The 17,069-nt window shown below is 45.9% G+C and overlaps 1 protein-coding gene across 1 annotated transcript in view; it reads left to right on the forward strand.

The window, feature by feature from the left end:
- The first annotated feature begins 356 nt into the window (after window positions 1-356).
- Window positions 357-17,069, forward strand: part of SLC26A4 (solute carrier family 26 member 4) — a 31,254-nt gene continuing 14,541 nt past the window's right edge. Inside the window, exons 1-9 of the mRNA XM_032794846.2 lie at window positions 357-417; window positions 984-1,146; window positions 2,893-3,032; window positions 5,384-5,494; window positions 5,951-6,135; window positions 7,327-7,491; window positions 13,092-13,244; window positions 13,346-13,428; window positions 14,220-14,367. Of these exons, the coding sequence (XP_032650737.1) occupies window positions 992-1,146; window positions 2,893-3,032; window positions 5,384-5,494; window positions 5,951-6,135; window positions 7,327-7,491; window positions 13,092-13,244; window positions 13,346-13,428; window positions 14,220-14,367 (1,140 nt within the window). The 5' untranslated portion in view covers window positions 357-417; window positions 984-991. The remainder of the gene's footprint in view (window positions 418-983; window positions 1,147-2,892; window positions 3,033-5,383; window positions 5,495-5,950; window positions 6,136-7,326; window positions 7,492-13,091; window positions 13,245-13,345; window positions 13,429-14,219; window positions 14,368-17,069) is intronic.

Genomic DNA, 17,069 nt, shown 5'->3' on the forward strand with positions numbered 1-17,069 from the left:
GTCTCCATCTAGGTCTAGGTTTCCGGACTGAGAATAACCCCATTTCCCAGCTAATTCCTTAGCACTAATAACCCAACGCCCTCAGCCTCCCCCTGCGCTGCCTGCGGGGTGTCCCAGGCGGGCTGCTGGCAGCGCAGGCCGGGAGAGCAGGGGCAGGGAGCTCCCCACCGTGAGCAGCTTGTCCTTGAGGCCCCCTTCATCCCCCGTGCCCTGCAGTGGGAGGGCGCCAGGGGAGGCAGCAGGGGCCGGGGCAGGGCTTGCGAAGGCGGGAAGGGGAGGGCAGGCGGCTCCTCGCTCCGGCTGGAGCCGGGTGTCTCTGTTTCCCCATAAATAAAGAGTCCGGCGGCGGCTGGCCCTATAAATGCTGCGGCTGGTCCGCCTGCCCTGCCCAGTGCGGGGGCTTAGGAGCCAGCGCAGGTACAGCCCGCAGCGGCTGCCCTCCGCCCAGGGACACCGGGCTCAGTGAGCTGGGAGCCCGAGCTCCAGCGGGAAGACTGGGGGTCCTGGCCCGGGGCTCTGCGGTTCCTGCGGCCGGTGATTTCAGGACCCGGACAGCGCTGGGCTGGGCAGGGGCTCTACGGGCGGCAGGGCTTGTGGGGTGCGGAGTGACCTGCTGGCTGGGCTCACGGTGAGCTCCTGGGGGCGGCCTGGGAGCTCCGTGCTGGGCTCCTGGGTCACAGGCTGGGTTCTCAGGGAGGGCTCCCTAGCGATGCAGGGGGCTCGTCACTGGGCACAGGCCGAGCTCTTTGCAGTGCCCGCTCGCTGGGCGCCGAGCGTTTGCCGGGCTGCGCTCGCTGGACGCTTGGTGGGCGCAGGCTGGGCTCGGGCGGGCGCTGGGCGCGTTGGGCGCAAGCTGGGCTCAGGCGGGCGCTCTGGGGCCGGGCTGGGTGGGTGACAGGCTGCGCCAAGCCCAGCAGGTGGGAGAGTCCCCGGGGTGGCTGCGGGCGGCGCTGATGGTGCCCCGCTCTCTCTCCCCCGCGCAGGTAGGGCCATGGCAGCAGGCGGCCGGCAGGCCGGGCCCAGTCCGGACCTCGGCCGCTATGTGGTGTCCCGGCCCATATACAGCGAGGCGGCCTTTCAGGAGGAGAACGAGAAGAGAGCGCGTCTGCAGCCGACCCTGCGCGAGCGAGTCCAGGGAGCCTGCAGGTGAGAGCAGGGCCGCCAGCCGGGGGAGCCGGGGAGCGGGGAGGGGACACAGCCCGGGCAGGGAGCCCCGCCGAGACTTTGGGGAGCCCGGGGCCGCGAGCGCGGGGTCACCTGCCTGGGGGCCCGGGCGGAGTCTGGGCAGCACTAAGGGCCGCGGGGGCCCGCGGAGCCGAGGGACCGTCCGGGCGCGGAGGAGCAGAGGGAAAGGAGGCGAAAGGCTCGGCTGCTCCCGGGTAGCCTCAGCCCCCGGGCTGGGGGCAGAGATCCAGGGCCGCCCTGGGAGTGAGCGGCGGCGGGACGGACATCGCTAGCGGCTTCCCGGAGATCTGAGCTCCCGGCGTGTGGGAAGCGCAAGCCCGGGCACAACAGACTCCAGCCTGTCTCTGCTGCGCACTTCACTCGGCATTTGCCAGTCGCCGGGCTGGGAGATAAGCTCTTACCAGAACAACAGGGAGAGTTTTCACAGGTGCTTGGCTCTCTCCCCGTCACTGCTATACTGATTCCTTCTCCTTCCCTTGTTTTTGTGACCAGTTGAAATCCTGATTTTATTTGACATAAAGCGCGCAAGTAACATTTAGGTGGTTTCCGTCTCGTTAAACCGCCAGATTCCGCTCTGTGTAAATCCAGAGAGACTCTGTCGAAGTCAGCGGAGGCGCTCAGATACCACGGGGATGCGCGCAGAGTCTAAATTGAACGGAGTCGAATTTGACCCAACACTGTCCTTATTAGAAGATACATTTAGCACATGCAGCGTCTAGCCTCTGGAGTTCCTTTGAGTGTATAGAGTTGCTCAACCATTATTCTTTGTTCCTGGAAGTAATCTTGGCGGTACATATAAAATATTGCAATTACAATTTGTTTGCATTTTATAGTCCGAGGTAGACTGAATCCTTTGTCTTTCGAGACTAGTTGTTTATACACACAAACAATCATATCACGGGATCAGAATAAACTGGATCCAACTGAAAAATTAACTTTCGATCCTATAGAAAAACTTTTTATCAAAACCAAAATTACTGCCAAAAACACATATTGCTCTGCCTGTGACTAACTATGTAATAAGAAAATAGCCTAAAATAATGTTAACATTGATAATCCTTCGTTCTTTTAACATTCAGGGGACTATAGGGACACCTTTACTCCTGGTGAGTAGTATTTTACTCCTCAGATAATACTTTGATACTAATGGGACTACACACAGAAGGTGCTAGCCGGTGTGAATAAGAGTGACAGACTCCGACCCACTGAGAATAATCCAATATTTTGTTTGGAAAAGTGACCAAGTCAAAATTATTTTCAAAGTAGATCATTTTTTATTTTTAGAAACATGAACAAAAAACTAAATGCTGTGGTAACTCACCCATTGATACAAAATTTCTGTTGAGAAAGTCCACTCTGATTACTATGTGTCACCAAATACCAACGATTGGTTTTGCAAATGAAATATTTAAAATGTTATGATGGGTGAAACTTGCTGGTGACTTGTCACCATTTTCAGTAATAAATACTAAGCATTATGGACCAAACCTGGGGTAACTCTTAACTTAAGAGCAGAATTTGGCACTATAAAATCAGTAAATAGTAAACAACATTCAGACAATTTCTACAAAATATTACCAATGTTCTTTTGGCTAAATATCATCTACTGAGATCTCTTGGTAGGATTTTTTTCCACTTTCCAATTATGATTTCACAGGGATAGGTTGACAGTTTAATTATCTGGAGGTTGTTGGTTTTTTTTGGCAGCTGTTCAAGAAAAAAGGCCTTTCAGATAACCAAGTCCTTTCTCCCTATCCTGGAATGGCTGCCTAAGTACAGAGTAAAGGAATGGCTAGTTAGTGACATCATCTCCGGTGTCAGTACGGGGCTTGTAGCTACTTTACAAGGTAAGGACCAGGCAGATTTTATCTCTGGATGTACTATATTGACATTCCCATAACTATGCCTTACCCTTTCTAATCAGTGGTTCAGTGTTAACCATGATTAAAATCCATGAGGACTAATGCGATTTTATATTGTACATGAATTAATATTTCACAATAAATTATTTATTTCCTTAATTTAGCCTCCTTTTTCTGCTTATCCAATAGTGGCTAGCAGATTGCAGTTTCCTTGAAGTTGTTATTCAAATATATTTGTCCAGTATCTTTTTTATTTTTTTAACTCTATGGACATAAGGTAAACATTTAAAAATTGAATTGTGTTACCCAGTTCTTTGTGATTGGTCAGATAAGTCACTTAGTATTATTTTTGTTCCCCAATTGACTGAGCACCCCAAACACTTGTCTATCCAAATGTAAACTCATGAATGCAACTTTCTGTTAACATTAGTTTCAGTAAAGTTTGATTGCTCAAATGTTTGTAGTAAACAAAAACAAAAGGGACATGAACCTGGCCAAATTTAAAAAATTGGAATGGATATTCACAGAACATAGTTTGCAATGCTCAGCTAGCTTTGTTTAATACATTTATTAATGATAGAGAAAGTAGATAAACAGAGAGGTGGTGACCTATACATACAGATGACTAAGCATTAGTTAGCTTAATCATGACTAGACATTTATGAAGAACTCCAGAAGGAGATAAGTAAGAATCCCATTCTCGTCCCTGGACCTTCTGATTCTGGCCACTTTCAAAGACAGGACTAGATGGGCTACTGGTCTGTTCCGGTATAGTAATTCTTTTGGGCAAGATTGTCCCTTCATCTAGACCTGGAAGCAAATCTTCCCCACCCTGTGCAGACAATAAAGTCAGCTGCCTCCACAGCTCTGTTGCCCCCTTCTTCCCCTCAGTGGGTCGAGTATCTGAGTTTGCAGCTGCACCTAGTGGCCCCAAACAAGATTAAGATCTGACAGTGGCAGACATTATAGAAAGATAGTCAGAAACACTCTCTGGCCCCAAAAGCTTGTCATTTAAATAGGATATCAGGCTGGACAAAGGTTGGAAGAAAGGAAGTAGAATCAGCTAGAACTGAGACACAGATAATATGAGATGCCTTGCCTAAGATCACACAGGAGGCACATGGCAGAGCTGGGAAAATCTTCTGATAACCAGGCCAAGCAGTGGCAGTGCTTTAACCACAAGAACATTCTCTCTCTCTCTCTGACACACACACACTTCTTAAAGTTAGAATCCAGCAATACAATTTATTTTAAAATATACTGTTTAAATACATTTTTGGACTCACATGCTTCCTTCTGGCACAAATGTGCATAGAGATAAATTAATATGAAATTTCTGTGGCTTGTTTAGAACTGCATACCCTGCATATAATCCCCAGCCCAAGGTGGTTGGGTTCATAGTAGCCAGGAGGTGGAACAAAAAAACAGAACCAAAAAATTAAGCAGATACCAGGGAGCCTCAAGTGCCTTGGTCCCCAAATCAGACAGATCCCATGACTCTTCATGTGTGCTGCTCTTCAGCCTTCGCACCGGTTTATTATTTATCCTGAAGTCCTGGTAGCCCTTTGTGATACCTCTGAGAGGGGACTCACAGACTCCATGGTGGCAGTTAGCGCTGCCTGAAACAGCATTAAATTTTTGCACAATTTACTGGGGATGCTCCACAGTTCTAGGGGTGGGAAGGGATATGACACTTCTCCAGATCCCTTTATCTCTCCTGACACTTTAGTAGTTAGTTGATAGGCCCAACAGATATGCCGAGGAAGGCAACATGGCTATACAGGGAAAAACATCTTGCAAAGCTGCTTTTCTGCTCTGCAGGGCCCCATCATAGCCTTTGTTACTAATTGGTTATTTTATTGGTAAGGAGCAAAATTTTCAAATTTGAGTGTCATATTTAGATACCTAAATAAAAATGGCCTGATTTTCAGAGGTGATGAATAAATGGGCATCCATGTTTGAAAATTCCAGCCATAATTACGACTTTTTTGGCACAAACTTACCCATGGAAAGGTAGATCAGTTGCTTTCATAGCAAAGTTCCCCTGCCTGAACCTCACAGAGCCCTTAACATTTGTGCCTGTGTTTTGTGAAAATGCAAATGGCTGGTGTAACACTTAATACTTACACCTGTAACTACCTGGTTGGCACTCTCAAATATGTTGAGGCACAAACACTCAGATTTGTGCCCACAAGTGAATTACAGATACAAAATATATTTTCAAATTGTGCCTGGCTGAAAGGAAGCTGCCTTCCTGAAAATTTGGCCCATTACTTGACCAGAGATTAGTCTGTTGTGAGATTTGTAACTAAAATTATGATTATATATGATTACAGGTTTGGCATTTGCTTTACTGGTTGCAGTTCCTCTTGGGTATGGTCTCTACTCTGCATTTTTTCCCCTCCTGACATATTTCTTCTTGGGAACATCGAGGCACCTCTCAGTTGGTAATTGCATACGTTTAATTTCAGTTTCAGTCAATTATCTTTTTTTCACAATCTTTATGTTTGGCATGAGTATTAATATTCAGTGTGAGGCAGTCATTTTGTTAACAATATTCACTGTATTGAGTTTTAATGATGGCAGGTTGGTGGGGCTTAAAACATATTTTGGCTCAGTACAGAGGGCTACACATAATACTTAACTTTACTTGTTTCCATGCACAGCTTTACTGCTTATATTTGAGCTGAAGTTCATCAGTCCTGTGTTCTGCTGGACATCATGCAGAATGAAAACCTTGGAGGCACAGAGAAGTTCATTGTAGCTTATTTAATGAACAGGCATTTTGTCATCATAAAAACATTTTAACTAGTTTGCTAATGTAAAATTGCTTATTTTATCTTGCAAACACTTTGATTTTGTGATGTATGTAAAGTCATGCTTTATACTGTTCATCTTTACAGGACCTTTCCCTGTGGTCAGTTTGATGGTGGGATCTGTTGTGCTGAGCATGGCACCTGATGACAAGTTCTACATAATGAGCAGTAATGCTACAGGGCTTAACAAAACACTGATAGACACTGTATCCAGAGATGCACAGAGAGTAGTGATTGCCAGTACCCTTACATTTCTGGTTGGAATTATACAGGTAATAGAACTGCCTCAAAGATTCAGGTTGATGTTGCTTTTACTTTATTAAATAATTGGCAAAAATGGAGCTTGAAATAGCTTACTAGGGCTCCCTTCCCATGGTAAAACACACAGGAGGAGGGAAAGTCACCCTGAAATTTACACAGCTTTCAAATGACAGACAACTCAATACATTTCCCCCTTCATGGCAGGAGTGCTGGAACAATTTTTATAGTGAGGGTTCTGAGAGCCATTGAACCAAATTGTAAACTCTGGATATGATGGAAACCACTTCAAGCCAGGGTGGGTGGCAGTACCCCTAGAACCTCTAGTCCCAGCTCCTATGCTTCATGGGAAAAGGTTTGTGACAAAATGGCTGGGAGTGGAGGAGACAGAAGCATAGCTGAGTACTGCCAAAAGCCTGAGACAACAGCTGTAGGGAAACCAAGTTCCAACAGCATAGATCTTGGATCATCAGGAAGGTGGGCCTACCCCTCTACTCAGCTGTGCAGTTCTTCCTTTGTCTCCCTGGAAGGTATGCTGGTTGGTGTGAGGGAAGATGGTCCAATGGGTCCTGGTCAATACAAAAAGAACAAGGCATGTCTAACATAGAAAATGCAGAAGTAGACACCAGATAAAGTAAAAGTGAGTGAGAATTTGAGCTACATAGGACACAGATGGACATCGTGGATAGGGTAGAAATCCACAACAACTGTCATGCAAAGGAAAGAGTCCAAGGTACCATATCAATCCTGCTGTCCCATGACAGGTAGTGATATACCAAAGCTGTTCTTTTGTCCACTTTTCTGCTGAAGAACTCAGAAGCAGATTCTACAGCTGCTCTGTACACAGTACTCCCAATGAAATCAGCAGCACTCAGAGTGGCTACACTATGAAGCCCTTCAAGTTTTCCTTAATAAAGTAGTTTCAGACTTTTCAGATTCACACAGGGCCAAGTTACGTGTGATACCACTACTCACACTGAGTAGTACTTTACTCCACAGATAACCTGATTTACTTCAGTGGAACTATTTATGGTATAAGGTGCTAGTCAACGTGAGTAAAGATATCACAATCTGGCCCAATCTGTTGCCATTTGACCTATTCTCAGTCAGCATACTGTATGGGTCTGAATCCTGAGCATTTTGTAACATCGTTGTTGCACCTTTTAACTGTTTAACAAGCTGTTATTCCCTGGTGATTTTTCCAGCTTGTGTTTGGAGCCCTTCAGATTGGTTTCATTGTGAGGTACCTTGCAGATCCGCTGGTTGGAGGATTCACAACTGCAGCTGCTTTTCAAGTTTTTGTTTCACAACTGAAAATAGTCTTAAATGTTTCAACCAAAAATTATAATGGGATCCTTTCCATAATATATGTAAGTATGCCCTGCTGATTTGCTTTTGTTTTATGCCAGAATTTCTCCATAGCAGTCTCTCTTCCATCTTCTGCCTTTATTTCATGCAGGGGTGATATACATAATAGATTGAGGGAATACAGGGTTTTCTTCAATGACTTGATCCTGCTCCCATTAAGGTCAATAGAACAATAGGTGTTTGGGTTTAATTGACATGAATGGACCCCAATTCTGCATTTGAGGAAGGCTCCTTTTCCTTTCCTCTGTTCATAGGATGTCACAAGACCGTTATGAGGTCAGTTTAATTCACTTTCAATGTCCTGGGAGAAGGAACAGGTCAGTGAGATGATAACATTTGGATACAATAGTGGAGCCAGATTAATACAATAGAGGCTGACAAAATATAGGATGATCGATGTGACTCTTTTTTAATTTAAGTGGAAGAGACCTGTCTTTCTGGAGGAAAAGGTCCTGCATTCTGTCCTTGTTAATGACTATGATGTCTGTGTGGCCATGTGCTATAAAGGGTACAGTCCTATGAGGTTAGGGAATTACTACAACACGTTTGAGATATTGTACACAATTCTTGCATTATTTTTACAAGGATATCACCTAGTTATGGAGGATGCAGCAGAAAAAATAAAATAATTTATTAAGGGACTTCAACGTGTAGCTTACAGAAATGCTAGAGAAATTATAAATTAAATCTTCCTATCAGATCTGTGGGGTAGAGCTTGGAGAAAATGGTCAAATGAAGAATTATCTAGACTGCATTGTAGTAATATTGATTTCCTGGATTGTCCCATATTATAGAACCTACAGCTTTTCCCACTGAAGCTAATGAGTATTTTCATTGACTTCATCAGCAGCAGGGCTGAGCTCAAGGGCTTTAGACTGGCTATATGCTAACAAGTCTCCAAAGGGGGACAGGCTTTGGCCAAAAAGAATCAGACCTTATTTAAAATACTACTCTCCTGACATTGGTAGAAACGAAGGCCAGTTCAGGCAGAAGTGTATTCAGTTCTTTGCAATGTTTATGGAATGTCCAGTCTATTAATGTATGGAGTGGAATAAATTGGCATATGGACTAGGAGTAATAGTGAAACTGAGAAAAAGAGAAAATCAGGCAGAATATTTGGAAAATCTTTCTGACAGTGAGATGTGTTAGGCTGTGGAATAATCTTCCTAGGAACTAATGGAAGCTCTAGCATCTTGGAACATTGAAAATAAGATCGGACAAAGCACCAAGTAATGTGCTATAGCAGGGGTGGCCAAACTGTGGCTCGTGATCTGCATACATATCTTTTACAGTTAAAGTGTGGCTCACAGATCCCTCCCATCTCTCCATTTTGCATCTATGGGTATGTCTACATTATGGGATTATTCTGATTTTACAGAAACTGGTATTTGGAAACAGATTGTATAAAGTCGAGTGCACGCGACAACACTAAGCACATTAATTCAGCTGTGTGCATCCATGTACCAAGGCTAGGGTCGATTTCCAGAGCATTGCACTGTGGGTAGCTATCTCATAGCTATCCCATAGTTCCCACAGTCTCCCCCGCCCCTTGGAATTCTGGGTTGAGAATACAATGCATGATGGGGCAAAAACAGTGTCATGGGTGATTCTGGGTTAATGTCATCAGTCAATCCTCCCTCCTTGAAAGCAACAGCAGACAATCATTAGTGTCCTTTTCCCTGGATTGCCCTGGCAGACACCATAGCATGACAACCATGGAGCCCGTTTAGCCTTTTTTCACTGTCACTGTATGTCTACTGGATGCTGCTGACAGACACGGTACTGCAGTGCTACACAGCAGCATTCACTTGCCTTTGCAAGTTAGCAGAGATGGTTACCAGTCCTATTGTACCATCTGCTGCTTTGGAAATTGGCGATGACAGTTACCAGTCCTATTTGTACCATCTGCTGCTTTGGAAATTGGCAATGATGGTTACCAGTCCTATTGTACCGTCTGGTGCTGTCATGGGTGCTCCTTGCTGGCCTCAGTGAGGTAGGCTGGGGGTGCATGGGCAATGGGAATGACTCCCCAAGTCATTCTCTTCTTTACATTTTGTCTAAAGGTAGAGTCAGTCCTACCTAGAATATCAGGCAAGCCTACTAAAGAACCAAAGAGGCAAACAGTCGCTCTGGGTCACAGCCTCAGATATCCTGCAGAAATGATGAGCTCCATGCCATTCTAGGGGGTGCCCCTGCAACAACTCCACTTGTTGCTTCCCTCCTCCCACACCCCTCCTGGGCTACCGTGGCAGTTATCCCCCGATGTGTGTGATGAAGTAATAAAGAATGCATGAATAAGAAACAACACTGACTTTATTGAGATAAAACAGGGGGGAAGCAGCCTCCAGCTGCTATGTTATTCCAGGCAAAACTGAATCTCCATTAGACATTAAATGCGGGGGGAGAGGAGCGCAGTCTCCAGCTGCTATGATATTCCAGGCAGGACTGAATCTCCAGGAAACAAAGCTTAAAGAAGGAAATGACCAGGAGTCATTCCCATTTTTGCCCAGGTGCCCCCGGTCGACCTCACCGAGGCCAGCCAGGAGCACTCACGGGATGATGACGATGGCTATCAGGCCTATTGCACCGTCTGCCATCAGGGAGGGGATGCTGTTGTTCAGGACTGCAGCACTGCATCTACCAGCAGCATCCAGTAGACATACGATGACATTGAAAAAAGGCGAGAGATGATTTTTTCCCCTTTTCTTTAATGGGGGGTGGGGGGGAGATTGACGACATATACCCTGAACGATCCACGACAATGTTTTTTACCCTTCAGGCATTGGGAGCTCAGCCAAGAATGCAAATGGTTTTCGGAGACTTCGAAATTCCTCAGTCCCCGCTCCCTCCTTGAGCGTCCATTTGATTATTTGGCTTTCCGTTACGCTTGTCACGCAGCACTGTGTTGAGTCCCTGCTTTGGCCTCTGTCTGTCATAGTCTTGGAGATGTTTTCAAAAGCTTTGGCATTTTGTCTTTTGGAACTGAGTTCTGATAGAACAGATTCATCTCCCCATACAGAGATCAGATTCACTATCTCCCGTACAGTCCATGCTCTTTTTTGATTCTGGGACTGCATGGTCACCCATGTTGATCAGCGCTCCATGCTGGGCAAACAGGAAATGAAATTCAAAAGTTCACGGGGCTTTTCCCTGTTTACCTGGCCAGTGCATCCGAGTTCAGATTGCTGTCCAGAGCGGTCACAATGGTGCATTGTGGGATAGCGCCCGGAGGCCAATACTGTCGAATTGTGGCCACACTAATCCTAATCCGAAATGGCAATACCAATTTCAGTGCTACTCCCGTCGTCAGGGAGGATTACAGATACCGGTATTAAGAGCCCTTTATATCCATATAAAGGTCTTCGTTGTGTGGACAGGTGGAGGGTTAATTCGGTTTAACACTGCTAAATTCGATATAAACTCGTAGTGTAGACCAGGCCTACCAGACTGCGGGGAAGGAAGCTTGGGGCTTCTGCCCTGTGGTGGGGTGGTGGGGCTAGGTGCTTCTGCCAGAGGCAACTGGTGCCTTCTAGGGGGGAGGGAGGGCCACAATTTAAAAGTTCATCCTCCCTCCGCAACAGCTTGAGTCATGCCCCCCAAGGCATGCCTGCCCCAGCCCTCCACGGCCCCTCCCTGCAACTCCCAGCTGTTAGCTCTGTGGGGAGAGGCAGGAGCAAAAGCAGTGGCTCTCCCTGCAGCTCCCAGCTGTTTGCCACTGCCTCTTCCCATGGCTGCAGTTCCCAGCCTGCTGGCTCCAGTAGCTGCTGTGCTGCTGTGCAGGGAGGGGGCCTGGTATCACCATGTGATTGAGTGGGGCCAGCAAATCCTGTCAAAAATCTGGGGGCCATGTGACCCCATGTGCCCCCCCCCACATCACCTCTGCTTCTGCCCAACAGGGAGGAGGGGTCTCGGGGCTCCAGCACCACAGGACATGCCTGCTGTGGCTCAGGGCTTCAGCAGGAGCAGGGGTGAAGCCCTGAGTCCAGGCAGGCATCTGCCATGGGCTGAAGCCCCAAGCTCCTCCTCCATGCAGAACTGAAGTCCCGAGCCTTGGCAGGAGCGCCTAGCTCTTGAACTTCTGAAGATTGTTTTATGGGGCTTGGAGGGTGAGTAAGTTTGGCTGCGCTTGCACTACAGGAAGCAATGCTGTACTGTCATGGAGATGTACCAGATGATCTCTCAGGTTTTCCATCTGTATCTTTTATGATAGCCAGAGGGAAGTGCAACTAGGAAAGATATATTTTGAAAAGGAATTAGATGGTGCTCCCAACTCTGGTGAGCCTAAAAATGAAGAGCTGCTGCTCTTGGTTAAAACTTAATATCCTTGTAGTCAAGTATCAGAGGGGTAGCCGTGTTAGTCTGGATCTGTAAAAGCAGCAAAGAATCCTGTGGCACCTTATAGACTAACAGACATATTGGAGCATGAGATTTTGTGGGTGAATACATGCATCTGACGAAGTGGGTATTCACCCACGAAAGCTCATGCTCCAATACGTCTGTTAGTCTATAAGGTGCCACAGGACTTTTTGCTGTCCTTGTAGTGTAACAAGTGGGTCAAGCAGAGCCACTGTGTGCAGAGCACATGGATGAATGAGTTCTAATCCCACCTCTGATAGTGACTTGTGTGGTCTTGAGCAAGTATTTTAGCATCGATGTGTCAGTGTTTCCCCACGTGTAAAGTAGGAATAGTAATAATATGTGCTCACCTTCTTCACATGGGTGTTGGGATAGAATTAGTAAAAAGTGTGAGAATAATTAGTAGTCCTCTCTCTGGATCAACCTCCATACACTTAGTATTGAACGCGTATTATTTTTACCATTTTGTCAGCAGTTTAAATTTTTTTTTAAATCAGCTGCACAAATTGCTGTGTGCAGTAAAACAATAAGGTCACATCCTCCTTTGCCTGGTGCTGCATGGATGGGTAGAGATCCTGCCCATTACACACTTGCTGTGGGACTCCTCCTGGCCAGGGCTGACTTCCAATGGAGAGTTTGGGCACCATGAAGTGAAGTGACCTTGGTTTTCCCCAGAGCAGGATCCATGATGGCAGAATCATGCTCTCTGGCTATGGAGAATGGAGACAGGAAGGCTGAGCAAATATTTAATCCACACACTAGATACCATGCTCCTTGGGCATATGGTGAGTGAGCCAGTGTTTTAGCCATGCATCTGCTAGCTCCTTCTTGAGCACCAACGAAGGATCTTGCCTCCTACATGGGCAAGGAGGAAGAGGCTCCATATGTCCTCTTTCTTGCCCCGTGCTTCAACAAAACACAGGCAGGATTTAACCCTTGTTATGTAGTTTTAATTATACAGAAGTTAAAAATCATCTGATAAATAAGAGAACAGTCATTCTCATAGTTGTGCTTCTTCAGTTAAATTCACCATGAGATCAACCCACTGATTCAGTGAGAGCTTGATAGTGCACAAAAGAAACTCACATTCATAATCAAATTCCTTAACTCAGTAAAAATGAGCATATCGGACAGGTACTCCCTGACCACCTCTGAGATTTTGTGTCTGCTTCTCTATATGGGCTATTTTATCATTCTATTTAAGAGGCTTCAAAGTATTTTGAATTTTCTTTTATTTTTTTTTCAGACCCTCATTGAAATATTTCAAAGAATTGGTACCACCAACATTGCAGATCTCATTGCTGGGCTACTTACCATTTTTATTTGTATGGTAGTTAAAGAAATAAATGATCGATTCAAACACAAGATCCCTGTTCCTATTCCTATAGAAGTAATTGTGGTAAGCAAAGTACCCTAATAAGAAACACAGCAGACTGGGCTGATTGCAGGAAAATCAGAGCAATGTTTCAGTATTAAAGCCATTGTTTTATTTGATTCCAGACAATAGTAGCCACAGGGATCTCATATGCTGCTGACCTGGAAAAAAAGTACAATGCAGGCATTGTTAAAACCATTCCTAGAGGGTGAGTGTACTTATCTTCTGAGACACAGCTAATATTTTAAATGGCTATTAATGAGACTAGTAAAAGAATACTTGTGAGAATCAGAGAGAGACACAGTCTGGTTCACAGCCAAACATTTCCTGAATTCTAGTCCTGGCTCTGTCACTAATTGTCTCCATGGCCTTTGGTAAGCATCCCCCTAGCTGTACAATGGGAATAATAATATCTCCTTTGTAAAGCATTTTGAGATCTATGGATGAAAATGCTACATAAGAGCTAGATCCCCCCCACATACCCCAGCTAGCCCAAGGCCCCTTTAAACCCAGTGATGGGGCTGGAGCTGGGGAGAAGCAGGGGTGGGGATGCTCCAGTTGGGGCCTCTTACTGTGTGCTGGACTCCAGCTGCTAATCCCGGCCAGGCTATGGAGGGACGAGACTTCCTGCACCTCTGCCCCCTGCTTCCTGCCCCCATAGGTCCCCAGTCACGGGGGAGAGGTCACTGTATGGGGAGCTGCCCCGCCATCTGACCAACCTCCATGCCTAAGGGAAAATGGCGTCAAAATACAAGTTCGTCCAGCGTGCCATTTTCCCTAAGGCCGGCCCTGTCAATAGGACCAGGATTTGGGCCATATTGAACAAGGTAATCTTGTTGTATGGTCTGCAAGTGTTCCCATCTTTTTGTTAATTTGAAATATTATTGTTCACATTATCAGTAGTAGGAGTGTCCTGCTGCCTTGAAGCTTCTTGATAAATCTAGTAAACACAGAATTTGATCAAAATTGATAATGTAAATATATTTTCTTAAATATTAGGTTTTTGCCTCCTGAACCTCCAGCTGTCAGTATGTTTTCAGAAATGATAGCACCCGCATTTTCCACTGCTGTAGTTGCTTATGCTATCGCTGTGTCTGTGGCAAAAGTCTATGCAACGAAACATGACTATCCTATTGATGGAAATCAGGTATATGAAACCCAATTAATTTAAAAACAAATTAAATGTAATTTGGGCATGAAGGATGCTCATATGTCCAAACTGGAAAAGAAATTATACAGATTTATCAGACACAAGTGAAACTCTCATATGTGAAATTAATTAAACTATTTGAAAAAGCAGATAAGATATGGTCCTGTGATACAGTCAGCGATACATAGAGATGAGACTAGTGTGAGCTACCCAAGATACTGAACCAGAGCCTCAGTCCTAGTTAATCTCCTGTGGTGTTCCAGTGACATCAAGGCATTGAAAGATGCTCTTAAGAGGAAGCAGGGATAACCATTATGTAGGGGAATTCTGTGGTGATGTAAATATGAGGGGACCATTGCCCCCTTACTAACATTCCGTGAGGGTGTTTTGGCTGGCTAGATCCCAGCACTAAAAGGGGAAGGGTGAATGGGAAATCAGAAGCCTGAGACTGACAGTCCCCAGGAACAATGGGGAGAGGCCAATGCTCCAGATCAGCCTGATTGACAGGGTGGACAGGCTAATCAGGAAGTCAGGAGGTCGGAGGGGTCCCATCCTCCTTGTGAGCTGTAATTGCCTGAGTCAGATGGAGTGGGGCCGAGCTAAGGAGAGAGCAGGGGCCCAAGCTGAGCTGCCTGACCAGAGCTGTAGCAGTCAGAGTCAGAGGGGCCAGACAAGCAGCCCCGGGAGCTGAAGGCAGAGCAGCAGCAGCAGCCGTGCTGAGGCAGTGTGGAGCTGGAGCTGGGGCTGGAGCTGGAGCAGTCCGGAGCCAGGAGTGGTGAGCAGCTGGGGAGCGTGAGGGGGACCCTGGGCAGTGGGCCCAGCGCAGGGAGACACCTCAGCCAAGAGGCTCTGGAGGCCAGACTTGAAGGGAGCTCGTAACCCTGACAGGGCAGGGGTGATGCTGGGAAGAAGGGTTCTGCCACCTAGAGCCTGAGAGTGTGTGGCCACGGCCAGAGCAAGGGTCCAACCTGCAGCATCCCTGCAGCACTGCCAGGGCCTGAGAAGGAGGCCTGGGACCTACAAGGAACAGACTGTGAAGTGCCTTGATGTCCAGAGACACTGTTTGTAACGTTCCCTGCCATAGAGCCTTACCCTTTTTTGCCCTGCCATTTTTCCCTGCCATAGAGCCTTACCCTTTTCCCTGCCATTTTTCCTTACCCTTTTTTGAAATTAATTGTTAAACAAACAACTTGTATTTGGTTTAAAGTGTATGAAATGATCAGTGGGTTAGGGAGGTGCCCAGTGCAGAGAGAGCACCCCAGAGTGGGGACATCCTAGCCCCTGTCCTGGGTGACCACAGCAGGGTTGGGGGTTGAGCCCCCCAGGAATCCTGAGCTCAGCCTTGTTGGGGTTACAAGGACTCTGCCAGACAGGAGAGTGGAAAGGGAGCCCTCAAGGGCAGGGAGGCCTCTGGGTAAAGGAAGTAGGAGCGAGGACTCAGATCCTTTTGCTAGCCCACTTCACTGGGGTAGTGCAGAAGCCAGGAAAGTTCCTCACAATAGCAGGACCATTCCCCCACTTACATAATCCTGGAATAACTGACTTTATGTGGCCTGCTTCCACTTCTCTGCATAGGGAGTGTTCTGAGGTGGCTGGTGGTAGGGAGGGGCAATGCAGGGCTGGTGAACCAGTACCTGGAAGACCACTCCAGTCAGCATAAGTTAGGGCTGACCTATAGTTAGTTTTTGTACCAATTTAACTCTTTCAATTGGGAGTATGATTTTATGCCTATATTATTAAATTGGCACATCCCCTTAGTTTAGACTCAGTTATATTGGTATTAATGTGTGTATGTCTGTACAGCTTACTCCTGTAAATGTGTGGGTGTAAGCTGTGCCAGTGTCGGAACCTTTATGTCACTGTCACTGCATCCATACTAAGGCGTTGGGGTTGTATTGCTTTAACTATAGCCATTTCTAAGCCAAGTTAGTTATAGTGTTATAAAAACTGTAGACAAATCCTGTGGTTGCTCAAACTGTCTCTATCCCTAGGATCAAGGAAGATGAAGAAATGGCTTAGAGCTACCTTTGTCTCCTCTATCCATGCTGAACATATATTGCATCCTTTGAATATGTGGGAAAATTGTATTCGCTACAAAAAATGAGCCAAGCATGTTGTTTAACTGGTCTTTCTGTCCTTTACAACTAATGAATAATGCCCTAATTACAATATATCTGATTTTAGAAATATTTTTATTTATTATGTAACCAAATTGGCCCTCTAAGCATGTGAATTATAAGTGGAGACTCCTCTATGTTGGCCATTGTGTATCGTCAAACTATAATACACAATGTTCACATTGGGAAACACTTTAAATTAAGGTTGCCCAACATGTCTTCACTTGCAGTTTAATAAGGCTAAGTGAGTCGTACAGGTGCATGTACTGTTTTCAACATTCTACCTACACTGCCCTGTTCCAGAAGACATTACGTAGTGATTACAGTAGCTGAATGATTGATAATCAAAAATATTATGTTCCTTCTAGTACTAATACTATGCCTGGCAAACATTCAACAACAGAAAGTCTTAGAAAGGTTGATTACTAGTCTGCTTAAACTGGATGAGAGAAAAATAATAACAGCATAAAAACAGGCAGTGAAAGAAGGTTTGAGGGAGGATCAGTTACCTTCTTTCATCAGTGATAATTAGGGCCCTACCAAATCCACGGCCATGAAAAACACATCATGGACTGTGAAATC

The sequence above is a fragment of the Chelonoidis abingdonii genome, chromosome 1 (assembly GCF_003597395.2).
Source record: "Chelonoidis abingdonii isolate Lonesome George chromosome 1, CheloAbing_2.0, whole genome shotgun sequence".
In the NCBI taxonomy this organism is placed as follows: domain Eukaryota; kingdom Metazoa; phylum Chordata; order Testudines; family Testudinidae; genus Chelonoidis; species Chelonoidis abingdonii.